We start from the raw sequence: 12,858 nt of genomic DNA, 5'->3' as shown, positions 1-12,858 counted from the left end.
CCCTGTCGTTCTCAACTAACATCAAGGCGGTGGCCCGTTCCTGTAGGTTCATGCTCTACAACATCCGCAGAGTACGACCCTGCCTCACACAGGAAACGGCGCAGGTCCTAATCCAGGCACTTGTCATCTCCCGTCTGGATTACTGCAACTCGCTGTTGGCTGGGCTCCCTGCCTGTGCCATTAAACCCCTACAACTCATCCAGAACGCCGCAGCCCGTCTGGTGTTCAACCTTCCCAAGTTCTCTCACGTCACCCCGCTCCTCCGCTCTCTCCACTGGCTTCCAGTTGAAGCTCGCATCCGCTACAAGACCATGGTGCTTGCCTACGGAGCTGTGAGGGAACGGCACCTCAGTACCTCCAGGCTCTGATCAGGCCTTACACCCAAACAAGGGCACTGCGTTCATCCACCTCTGGCCTGCTCGCCTCCCTACCACTGAGGAAGTACAGTTCCCGCTCAGCCCAGTCAAAACTGTTCGCTGCTCTGGCTCCCCAATGGTGGAACACACTCCCTCACGACGCCAGGACAGCGGAGTCAATCACCACCTTCCGGAGACACCTGAAACCCCACCTCTTTAAGGAATACCTAGGATAGGATAAAGTAATCCTTCTCACCCCCCCCTTAAAATATTTAGATGCACTATTGTAAAGTGGCTGTTCCATTGGATGTCATAAGGTGAATGCACCAATTTGTAAGTCGCTCTGGATAAGAGCGTCTGCTAAATGACTTAAATGTAATGTAAATGTATGCAGTTTTGTGCTTGGCTGATTTTGAGAAAATCCAACTGTTAGGTAATCTGTAATAGAGGTACTATGTTCGATGAATCTGAGGTAGCTGTATCAAAACATCTTTATTGAAGATTTTGAAAAACCACAGGAAAAACATTTTGAAAAACACAGGAAAAATGATCAAACATTTGGATTCAACAGCAGCCAACACAAGCACCAACAATTGAATATGCCCACATATTTGCATATGCTGATGGTGTAGCCAACACATTTTTATAATTGCACATCTCAAAATACTTTTTAAAAAAAACATTGACATGAAGAACAATAGTGACACTTCTGAGGTTCAAAATGGACAAGTGAATCACACAATCAATACTTTGAGGGGGTTCATACTTTACAAAAATAAGTTGCAGTCCATTTCTCTCCTAGACAAGACAACGCTGTAAGCTATATATAAAGCCTTAACACACATAAACCAAACTACTAACAAGGACTTACTGCTCTTCCTACCATGAGAATGGAGCAGCAAAAGGTAATGGGTCTGAGTAATTCCCTGAAAGCATACCCCAAAACCCTAGAATGCAAGCGGAACTGTTCATTTAATTCCCATTTCTGTTTGGACCTCTAAACCATTGGTCTGAATGTGCTGTAGACTGACTGAGATACCTACGGAGGAGTAATAAGGCCAACTGATACAATTGTACAGGCCAATGGAGGATGCTTACAGAAAGGCCAAAAGGCTCTGGATCCTTCAGTTCACATTGCTCTGAACATAAGACACCAAAACAGGACAAGGATGTGCTCAGAGAGGGAGAAGGGGCAGAAAAACAACCTGGTCTCAGAGCAAAACGTGTTATATGTTACTCAAATCCTTGCCACTCCATTTAGTATGATACACTATATATATACAAAAGTATGTGGACACCACTTCAAATTAGTGGATTTGGCTATTTCAGCCTCACCCGTTGCTGACAGGTGTATATAATCGAGCACACAGCCATGCATTCTCCATACACAAATATTGACAGTAAAATAGCCTTACTGAAGAGCTCAATGACTTTCAACGTGATACCACCTTTCCAACAAGTCAGTTTGTAAAATGTCTGCCATGCTAGAGCTGCCCGGTCAACTGTAAGTGCTATTATCGTGAAGTGGAAACGTCTAGGAGCAACAACGGCTTAGCTGCGAAGTGGTAGGCCACACAAGCTCACAGAACAAGAACGCCGAGAGCTGAAGTGCGTAAAAGTAATCTATCCTCGGTTGCAACACTCACTACCGAGTTCCAAACCGCCTCTGGAAGCAACGTCAGCACAAGAACTGTTCGTTGGGAGCTTCATGATATGGGTTTCCATGGCCGAGCAGCCGCACACAAACCTAAGATCACCATGCACAATGCCAAGCGTCGGCTGGAGTGCTGTAAAGCTTGCCACAATTGGACTCTGGAGCAGTGAAAACACGTTCTCTGGAGTGATGAATTACACTTCACCATCTGGCAGTCCGGCGGACAAATCTGGGTTTGGCGGATGCCAGGAGAATGCTACCTGCTCAAATGCATAGTGTCAACTGTAAAGTTTGGTGGGGGAGGAATAAAGGTCTGGGTTAGTTCCAGTGAAGGGAAATCTTAGTGCTACAGCATACAATGACATTCTGTGCTTCCAACTTTCTGGCAACCGTTTGGGGAAGGCCTGTCCCTGTTTCAGCATGACAATGCCCCTGTGCACAAAGCGAAGAGTGGAGGCTGTTATAGCAGCAAGGGGGGGGGGACTCCATTTTAATGCCCATGATTTTGTAATGAGATATTCGACGAGTAGGTGTCCAAATGTGGTGTGTGTTACTTAAAGTTAGGTTACATTACATTGGCCTATAAATGTAATGTCGATCGAACAATATAATATGAATTGTAAGACGTATAGTATCCTACGTCTTGATCGTTTAGTATGATATATTGCGTTTGACTGCTTTAGTAGGATATGCTACATTAGACTGCTTTAGTGTGACATGCTCCGTTAGGTTAGGAGTTAGATTAAAGGAATATGGTTAGGGGAAGGGTTAGCTAACATAAGTAGTTACAAAGTAGCTTAAAGAGTACAGTGCTTTCAGAAAATATTCTTCCACATTTTGTGTTACAGCCTGAATTTAAAATTGATTAAATCGTTTTTTCCCCTCACCCATCTTCACACAAAACCCCATAATGACAAAGTAAAAACATGTTTTTAGAAACTTTTGCAATTTATTGAAAATGAAATACAGAAATCTTTCATTTACATAAGTATTCACACCCCTGAGTCAATACATGTTAGAATAAGATTTGGTGAGATTACAGCTGTGTTTTTCTGGGTAAATCTCTCAAGAGCCTTGCACACCTGGATTGTACCATATTTGCCCATTTTTCTTTTTTTATTCTTCAAGCTCTGTCTAGTTGGTCGTTGATCATTGCTTGACTGCCATTTTTAAGTATTCTGTCTTTAAGACAGGCCACTCAGGAACATTCAATGTCATCTTGGTAAGCAACTCCAGTGTATATTTGGTCTTGTGTTTTAGGTTATTGTCCTGATGAAAGGTGCACTTTTCTGTTGGAAAGCAGACTGAACCAGATTTTTCTCTAAGGATTTTGCCTGTGCTTAGATGTATTTGTTTATTTTATTCTAAAACAACTCCCTAGTCCTTGCCAATGACAAGGATACCCATAACATGATGTAGCCAACACTATGCTTGAAAATGAGTGGTACTCAGCGATGTATGAATGTTGAATTTGCCCCAAACATGACACTTTGTATTCAGGACATGAAGCTTATTTATTTGCAATTTTTACTTTAGTGCATTATTGCAAACAGGATGCATATATATTTTTATTCTGTACAGGCTTCCTTCTGTTCACACTGTCATTTAGGTTAGTATTGTGGAGTAACTACAATGTTGTTGATCCATCCTCTGTTTTTAATGGCTGTGATAGGGAAAAACTAACTATTTTAAAGTCACCATTGGCCTCATGGTGAAATCCCTGAGCGGTTTCCTTCCTCTCTGGCAACTGAGTTTGGAAGGATAACTGTATCTTTGTAGTGACTGGGTGTATTGATACACCATCCAAAGTGTAATTCATAACTTTGCTTTGCTCAAAGGGATATTCAATGTATATGTATATAATATTCAATCTACCAATAGGTGCCCCTTTGTGAGGCATTGGAAAACCTCCCTGGTCTTTGTGGTTGAATCTGTGTTTGAAATTCACTGCTCGACTGAGGGACCTTAGACATAATTGTATGTGTGGGCTACAGAGATGAGGTAGTCATGTTAAACACTACTATTGCACACAGAGTCCATGGAATTTATGTGACTTGTTAAGCAAATCTTTACTCCTGAACTTATTTAGTCTTGCCCTAACAAATGGGTTGAATACTTATTGACTCAAGACATTTCTTAAAACATTATTCCACTTGGATATTATGGGTTAATGTGTGTAGGTCAGTGATACATTTAAAATTTAATCCATTTTAAATTCAGGCTGTAATACAACAACTTTTGGAAAAAGTAAAGGGGTGTCAATACTTTTCCGTCGTTGCTAAAATGCTAATGTTGTCCGTGATGAGATTCGAACACACAACCGCCGGGTTGCTAGATATTCGCATTATACGCCCTCCACCCTCCTTTTGTTTTTGCTTTAAGTCATTTGTCATCCCAAACATTTAACTTACCATACTAATTTGAGCGTGCCAGATTTACGCAGGCTAATGTAATGTAACCTAACAAAGTAACATATCATACTTAATGGAGTGGCATGGATTTTTGTCAAATACTGTACCAGTCAAAAATTTGGACACACCTACTCATTCAAGGGTTTTTCTTTATTTTTACAATTTTATACATTGTAGAATAATAGTGAAGATATCAAAACTATGAAATGGCACATATGAAATCATGTAGTAACCAAAAAAGTGTTAAACAAATCAAAATTCATGTTTTATTTGAGATTCTTCAAAGTAGGCACTGTTTGCCTTGATGACAGCTTTGCACACTCTTGGCATTCGCTCAACCAGCTTCGAGGTAGTCACTTGGAATGCATTTCAATTAACAGGTGTGCCTTGTTAAAAGTCAATTTGTGGAATTTCTTTCCTTAATGTGTTTGAGCCAATCAGTTGTTGTGACAAGGTAGGGGTGGTATACAGAAGATAGCCCTATTTGGTAAAATAACAAGTCCATATTATAGCAAGAACCGCTCAAATAAGCAAAGAGAAATGACAGTCCATCATTACTTTAAGACATGAAGGTCCGTCAATTCTGAAAATGTCAAGAACTCTGAAAGTTTCTTCAAGTGCAGTTGCAAAAACCATCAAGCGCTATGATGAAACTGGCTCTCATGAGGACTGCCACAGGAAAGGAACATCCAGAGTTACCTCTGTTGCAGAGGATAAGTTCATTAGCCTTTACCAGCCTCAGAAATTGCAGCCCAAATAAATGCTTCGCAGAGTTAAAGTAACAGACACATCTCAACATCAACTGTTCAGAGGAGACTGCGTGACTCAGGCCTTCATGGTCTAATTGCTGCAAATAAACCACACCAATAATAAGAAAACACTTGCTTGGGCCAAGAAACACAAGCAATGGACATTACACCAGTGGAAATCTATCCATTGGTCGGATTTTCCAAAATTGCGATTTTTGGTTCCAACTCCCGTGTCTTTGTGTGACGCAGAGTAGGTGAACGGATTATCTCTGCATGTGTGGTTCCCACCGTGAAGCATGGAGGTGGTGCTTTGCTGGTGACACTGATTTATTTAGAATTCAAGGAACACTTAACCAGCATGGCTACCACAGCATTCTGCTGCTATATACCATCCCATCTGTTTTGGACTTAGTGGGACAATCATTTGTTTTTCAACAGGACAATGACCCAATACACCTCCAGGCTGTGGAAGGGCTACTTGAGCACGGAGAGTGATGGAGTGCTGCATCAGATGACCTGGCCTCCACAAGCACCCGACCTCAACCAAATTGAGATGGTTGGAATGCAGAGTGAAGGAAAAGCAACCAACAAGTGCTCAGCATATGTGGGAACTCCCTCAAGACTGTTGGAATAGCATTCCAGGTGAAGCTGGTTGAGAGAATGCCAAGAGTGTGCAAAGCTGTTATCAAAGCAAAGGGTGGCTACATTGAAGAATCTAAAATATTTTTTGATTTGTTTAACTTTTTTGGTTACTACATGTGTTACTTCATAGTTGCGATGTCTTCACTATTATTCTACAATGTATAAAATAGTACAATCCAAAAAAAAAAAACTTGAATGAGTTGGTGTCTAAACTTTTGACTCGTACTGTATGTTTTGCTTTGAGACCAGGCTGTGAAAACATTACATCGCCCAACAAAGAACGATCAATTGAGTGAGTTGCACAGATAGAATGTCCATTGACTCTGTACCACTAGACACAAGTAATGACACGTAGTAACAGGGAGGTAGAGAGCCCAAACTTCAATCCGAGTGGCTTGCATTTCAGAGGTGAGGTGGGACTGTCTGCAAGGCATCTTCTGTGGTGCGATGAACGTTGACGTTCTGAAAGAGGAACATACACGTTTTACATCCCTTTGAAGACACACCAGAATGACGAATCAAATCTCAAATCCATGGAGTTTCAAAATAAGGGACATGTTCAAATCCCCCATAGCTTCAAGGCATAGAAGTCCTAGAACAAGGCATTTCATTTCAGTGAGACACACTGTGCTATACAAAGTGAGGTTTGTTTATGTTTGCGGCAGAGATAATGGTTAAAAGAAATAGATATTAGTTTAGACAAATGACCATTATTGTTCCTGGTCAGCTGTGTGTATTAAAAAGGCATGTTTTGCAGTTGGCTTTGTGGATAAGGAGAGTTACTGTTATGGTGTCAGGAAGAGGTCAAGCACTGTTCTACTAACAGGTGTTTATATTGAGTCTGATGAATAGGCATTAGTAGTCTACAGAGGAAATTACTTCCAATACAACCTCTGCATATTAATAAGGGTTGAGGACGAAATGCTCTGCACAGTAAAATATGTTTCTGAAGACATTTATAGAACAAAAACGTGAGGCTCAATGTATCGATACATAAAATACAGCAGGGCTGGTCAAGTCGATTTTATTAACATAGCCAGTAAACAGTGATATGTCAATTACTTCCTCATATTCCATATGGAGCAGAAACCTTCACATTCTAATAGAAAATGTGTTCCTCTGGGCCATCTTCAGACATGATTATAAAATTAACATTTAATCTAACTTGATCAAATTAAAAATACACTAAACTGAAAGAATTTTTAAAAATAACTAATTAAAGAAACACTCAAGAGTTTAGGTTTCAGACTAAAGGTGCAAAACACTACCTCATCAAGTAGACATTTGTGCAACGCTATGAACACTGACAGACACACATTCAACTTTTAAACTAATTAAGACAGTGAGTCACATTGAAATCCAGACTCACTACTGACAAATAATAATAAAATACTGAGCTTCCCGAATAAAAAAAGTGACATACATCCATGAGACTAAATAAAATTAAAAAAAGGTTATCCTAGAATGAAAATATTTGAAATGAAATGTGCTTCGGGTTAAATCGCTTCACAGTTGGCAGTTCAACATTGATTTACAAAACCATTATGTCAATTTGGAGATGGAAAAAAGCAGCAGGTCAATAAACAAAAAAAAGAAAGCCAGTCCCTTATGGTAGGGATATTTACAAATGAACTAGATTCCAGTTAATTAGAATTATTATTGAATACTCCAAAACAAATCAGAGTACTTCTGATGTCAGGAAGTAAAGAGGGTATGGAGTGACTGAGGACTAAGTGTCTGATTGAAGGACAAGTTAATGGGGCAGGGCCAGAAGGAGGAGTGGAAAGAAGGGAGTGTGAGAGCATGAGGGATACCATCTCACTGATGAGCTGGTACTGTTAGCAAAGCCTCCTCGGCCATCCGCGACACCTTTACGTTCTGTTCAGCAATGAAACAAAAGGTTGGGGTCAAACATCAGGGAAACAAAATGGCTATAATGGGAGGATGGGGGGGAAAGAGAGGGGGCGCTATTCTAACAAACCTAGCGCAATGGTAAATCTTAGCGCTGCTGGTAACGTTATAGGTTCAGGGTGAGTCAGAAATATTTTTGCCATTTTCACAACCGGAATTATAGGCAGAGTAGTTGGTGGTGGCGTGAAAGGGCTGGGTTTGGATGAATAAACAAGTTGAGTGTGTCAAGACTTGGCCCTTCACTGGCCAATCAGAACATAAACCATGGCTAAATATGCAGTTGCTTCAAGTTGTGTATTTATGGTCTTTTATGTATTGCAACTCCAATTTGAATGTTAGTCCGTTATAGCCTAGTTTGCTGAATATGTTGAACATGTCAGCCCACATTGTTCTAAAACACATTGCTTCAATATGGAAACATAGGCAACAGCATTCACACTGATACAGGGGCAATGTCTACTGTAAATTGCAGTCTGGACATGCCAAACGTAGTCAACAAGCAACATTAAATTCACTAGGCCATTGATAAGGCCGAAAATGACAGTCCACAATTTTAATAAAAACAAAATAACTTGTTTTAAATAGGCAATGTCTAAATACAGTTACAGGCACCATAACTGCTCCCCATGGGCACATAATAGAGACCAGGCAAATAAGACTATGTAGGGTTTTACTCACATCCAAACCTTTCACAGGACCTGGATCCAATGTAAAGAGAACGGGGGGAATGTCCAGTCACCGTTACACTTCACAACTGTAATGTTTTATAAACATCATGGAACCACCTTACAGATCACATTTGCACTTCTCCAGAAATAGCAGACAAAATGTCAATTGCATTCAAGCCAATACTAGGCTCCTGTCAATTGTATCATTAAAAAAAAAATAAGAATCTGTTGTTGATATGGCATTATGAGGACTGAATATTTTGGAAGAGCATGTCTTCGGTAAATCGGTAGTGGGGATGGATAACCTACTTGAACAAGCAAAACGCAGGTATGTGAATTGTGAATAATTAAAATGCACAAGGGCTTAATCCTCCAATATTTAAAAGCACTCCCAGTAGAAACCATTTATTCAAAAGCTACCTTTGGCCAGGACAAAAAGGCACACCTATGCGATGTTGCTAAATCAGCCTTGATTAACGGGAGGGTAGGCTATGCTTGTTTTTTAATCAAATTAAATGAAAGGGGCGGAAATCAATAATTTGTTAAGGTTTCTAAATACAAGGTTGACTGGCACATCTCTCCTTCCATGGGCCCTGTGCATCATGGCTGGATAGGCTGCACTTCTGCTCTCAAAATCATGCCATTATCAACAGCGTTACCGTTAAGACCTGCATTTTGTGAGTTTTAAAACTTACCATTAGTGCTGCATGAAATTGTAACTTTTGCGTTTGTTTTTAAAGGACACACCTCAAATATTGCCACCCCTCCCACCTCAGTGCAAACGAGCTGATGCTCAACAGGTAAATTGACAAACGTGGCGTTAGGACTGGAAAATGTCAGTCTGACATTTTTTACATGCCTAAATTGCAAACTAATGTGCATTTGACACTAGCGCCTCCTTAGCACCAGCTGAAAACAGAGCCCAGGATGTGATAAAAAGTCCATTTAATTATTTAATTATCAAAGTTCATTTGAATAGTTACACTTCCTAAATGCTTTTCTACGTATACGATAAAGAAATGTCATGAACATGATTCCTAATCACACAGATTTCACCTGATGATATAACATAATGAATCATGTCGTTCCACCCCACTATCCTCTAATTGGTTTATTCAGGATGAGCATGTGAAATGGTGATGGACAATGGATGAAGGTCACAACATGAGTCACTATCATCATCTTTAGTACTGATACCAGTGCACATGACATCTTTACAATAAAGAATCCACTCTAAGCATTACTATTAAACACTCCTCTGATTATGAAGCCATTGCAACCAGGACTGCAGCACTACAGCTGCACAGCTTACAGAGTTTAATGTCATCTGTCAAGCATAGCACAGATTCCCCCTTATGTTTACCAAATCTGCCACCAAATCAGTATCTGTGTGTGTATGTAGATATGTAGATATACCAACCTCTGGTCTATCTCTGTGAGTGTTCACTGCGTCCACATTTAGGTAGATGGACTCCACCTTACAGCCTGAAAACACAGGGCACAGAAAAGGTGCATTATTGCATTATAAACAACTAAATCCAATGTAAAATATTTATGTTATTTCACAATTAACATTGAAGTAGGTACAGACAGGACTGCGTAGCAGTGGAAGGCCAGTCTTACCATAAGCCACTGGCGTGAGCTTCAGCACGGTGTGCAGTGGGCACTTCAAGTAGGGCAGCTCCTCTGAGAAACAACACACAAACATTACCAACAAATCTATTACAAAAGAGATCTGCAAAAAGGAGACTAAACAACACCTTCCATCTGTCTTATCCAGGAGAGACAACCAGACTGACCTGCGGTCTTATCCAGGAAGTATGCCAGCAGGCAGCGCATGATAGCCTGGTGACAGACAACCAGGATGTTTTCCTGCCTCTCCAGCTCCATGATGACGGGCTCCAGACGCTGCACCAGGTCTTCATAGGACTGAGGAGACAGGTCAACTGTTAGATACACTCAGAGAGACAGACCAACCAAGACTCTCACTCGGACAAAAAGGGTGACAAAAACTTACGGCAGGGGGTAAAACAGGGCACAGACAAATACTACAAGATGAGAAATTATCTTCAGTAATGTGGTCTACAGTGGAAAATGTAGAAAACATTTTTGCAAATTAATACAAAATTAAAATTGAAATATTAAATTTACATAAATATTCAGACACTTTACTCAGTACTTTGTTGAAGCACCGTTGCCAGCGATCACAACCTCGAGTCTTCTTTGGTATGACGCTACAAGCATGGCACACCTGTATTTGGGAGTTTCTCTCCTTCTCTGCAGATCCTCGCAAGCTCTATCAGGTTGGATGGGGAGCAACGCTGCACAGGTATTTTTAGGTCTCTCCAGAGATGTTGAAATCGGGTTCAAGTCTGGTCTGTGGCTGGGCCACTCAAGGACATTCAGAGACTTGTCCCGAAGCCACTCCTGCATTATCTTGGCTGTGGGCTTAGGGTCGATATCCTGTTGGAATGTGTTCCTTCGCCCCATTTGGAGGACCTCAGTGCTCTGGAGCAGGTTTTCATCAAGGCTCTCTGTACTTTGCTCCGTTCATCTTTCCCTCATTCCTGACTAGTCTCTCAGTCCCTGCAGCTGAAAAACATCCCCACAGCATGATGCTGCCACCACCATGCTCCACCATAGGGATGGTATTGTCCAGGTGATGAGTGGTGCCTGGTTTTCTCCAGACGTGTTACTTGGCATTCAGGCCAAAGAGTTCTATCTTGGTTTCATCAGATCAGAGAATCTTATTTCTCATGGTCAGAGTCCTTTAATTACCTTCTGCCAAACTCCAAGTGGGCTGTCATGGGCCTTTTACTGAGGAGTGGCTTCCGTCTGGCCACTCTACCATAAAGGCCTGATTGGTAGAGTGCTACAGAGATGGTTGTCCTTCTGGAAGGTTCTCCCATCTCCACAGAGGAACTCTGGAGCGCTGTCAGAGTGACCATCGGGTTCTTGGTCATCTCCCTGACCAAGGACTTCTCCCCCTTTTGCTCAGATTGGCCGGGCGGCTCTAGGAAGAGTCTTGGTGGTGGGTCTAAACTTCTTCCATTTCAGAATGATGGAGGCCACTGTGTTCTTGGGCACCATCAATACTGCAGACATTTTTTGGTTCCCTTCCTTAGATCTGTGCCTCGACACAATCCGGTCTGGAGCTCTACGGACAATTCCGTCGACCTCATGGCTTGGTTTATGCTCTGACCTTATATAGACAGGTGTGTGCCATTCCAAATCATGTCCAATCAACTGAATTTACCACAGGTGGACTCCAATCAAGTTGTACAAACATCTCAAGGATGATCAATGGAAACAGGATACACCTGAGCTCAATTTAGAGCTTCATAGCAAAGGGTCTGAATATTTATGGAAATAACGGTTCATTTTTTTTTTATTACCCCAAAATTCTAAAAACCTGTTCTTGCTTTGTCATTATGGGGTATTGTGTGTAGATTGATGAGGATTTTTATTTTATTTAAATACATTTTAGAATAAGGCTGTAATGTTACAAAATGTGGTCCTAATCCAGGCACTTGTCATCTCCCGTCTGGATTACTGCAACTCGCTGTTGGCTGGGCTCCCTGCCTGTGCCATTAAACCCCTACAACTCATCCAGAACGCCGCAGCCCGTCTGGTGTTCAACCTTCCCAAGTTCTCCCACGTCACCCCGCTCCTCCGCTCTCTCCACTGGCTTCCAGTTGAAGCTCGCATCCGCTACAAGACCATGGTGCTTGCCTACGGAGCTGTGAGGGGAACGGCACCTCAGTACCTCCAGGCTCTGATCAGGCCCTACACCCAAAAAAGGGCACTGCGTTCATCCACCTCTGGCCTGCTCGCCTCCCTACCACTGAGGAAGTACAGCTCCCGCTCAGCCCAGTCAAAACTGTTCGCTGCTCTGGCCCCCCAATGGTGGAACAAACTCCCTCACGACGCCAGGACAGCAGAGTCAATCACCACCTTCCGGAGACACCTGAAACCCCACCTCTTTAAGGAATACCTAGGATAGGATAAGTAATCCTTCTCACCCCCCCCCCCTTTTAAGATTTAGATGCACTATTGTAAAGTGACTGTTCCACTGGATGTCATAAGGTGAATGCACCAATTTGTAAGTCGCTCTGGATAAGAGCGTCTGCTAAATGACTTAAATGTAAATGTAAATGAAAAGTGAAGGGGTCTGGAAACTTTCCAAATGCATAGTATGTAGCTATTTATTTAGCAAGCTAAAAACACAGCCTAACGTTAGCAAGCTGCTGGGAGAATGTCATGTCAGTGGATGAGTGGCCAAATTTTTCCTTCTCATATAGTTTTTCGGTGGCTACAGCTAGAGATGCAGGTGCCATTTACTTAGCCAACAAGAAATGTGAATTGCTTTGCTAGCTAGCTAAGCTGAACAACTTATCCAGGTAACAAGTACATCTTTTAGTTGTTTATCAAATGTATTTGGCATCAATTACATTTCTAATGGTCTAA

General features: G+C 41.6%; 1 protein-coding gene across 4 annotated transcripts in view; it reads right to left on the bottom strand.

Annotated features, from left to right (window-relative positions):
- Window positions 1-834: 834 nt before the first annotated feature.
- Window positions 835-12,858, bottom strand: part of LOC118388407 (6-phosphofructo-2-kinase/fructose-2,6-bisphosphatase 4-like) — a 48,646-nt gene continuing 36,622 nt past the window's right edge. For 3 of the 4 annotated variants that reach the window (XM_035777457.2, XM_035777454.2, XM_035777456.2), the window contains 4 exons: window positions 10,191-10,320; window positions 10,015-10,077; window positions 9,812-9,876; window positions 6,821-7,690 (listed from right to left, as the gene is read on the bottom strand). In XM_035777457.2, coding sequence (XP_035633350.1) covers window positions 7,631-7,690; window positions 9,812-9,876; window positions 10,015-10,077; window positions 10,191-10,320 — 318 coding nt within the window. In that variant the 3' untranslated portion in view covers window positions 6,821-7,630. Of the gene's footprint in view, window positions 6,275-6,820; window positions 7,691-9,811; window positions 9,877-10,014; window positions 10,078-10,190; window positions 10,321-12,858 lie in introns of those variants that run through there. The other variant, XM_035777455.2, reaches the window with a different exon arrangement.

The sequence above is a fragment of the Oncorhynchus keta genome, chromosome 10 (genome assembly GCF_023373465.1).
Source record: "Oncorhynchus keta strain PuntledgeMale-10-30-2019 chromosome 10, Oket_V2, whole genome shotgun sequence".
Taxonomy (NCBI): Eukaryota; Metazoa; Chordata; class Actinopteri; order Salmoniformes; family Salmonidae; genus Oncorhynchus; species Oncorhynchus keta.
This window is presented reverse-complemented; position numbering and strand designations above follow the sequence as displayed.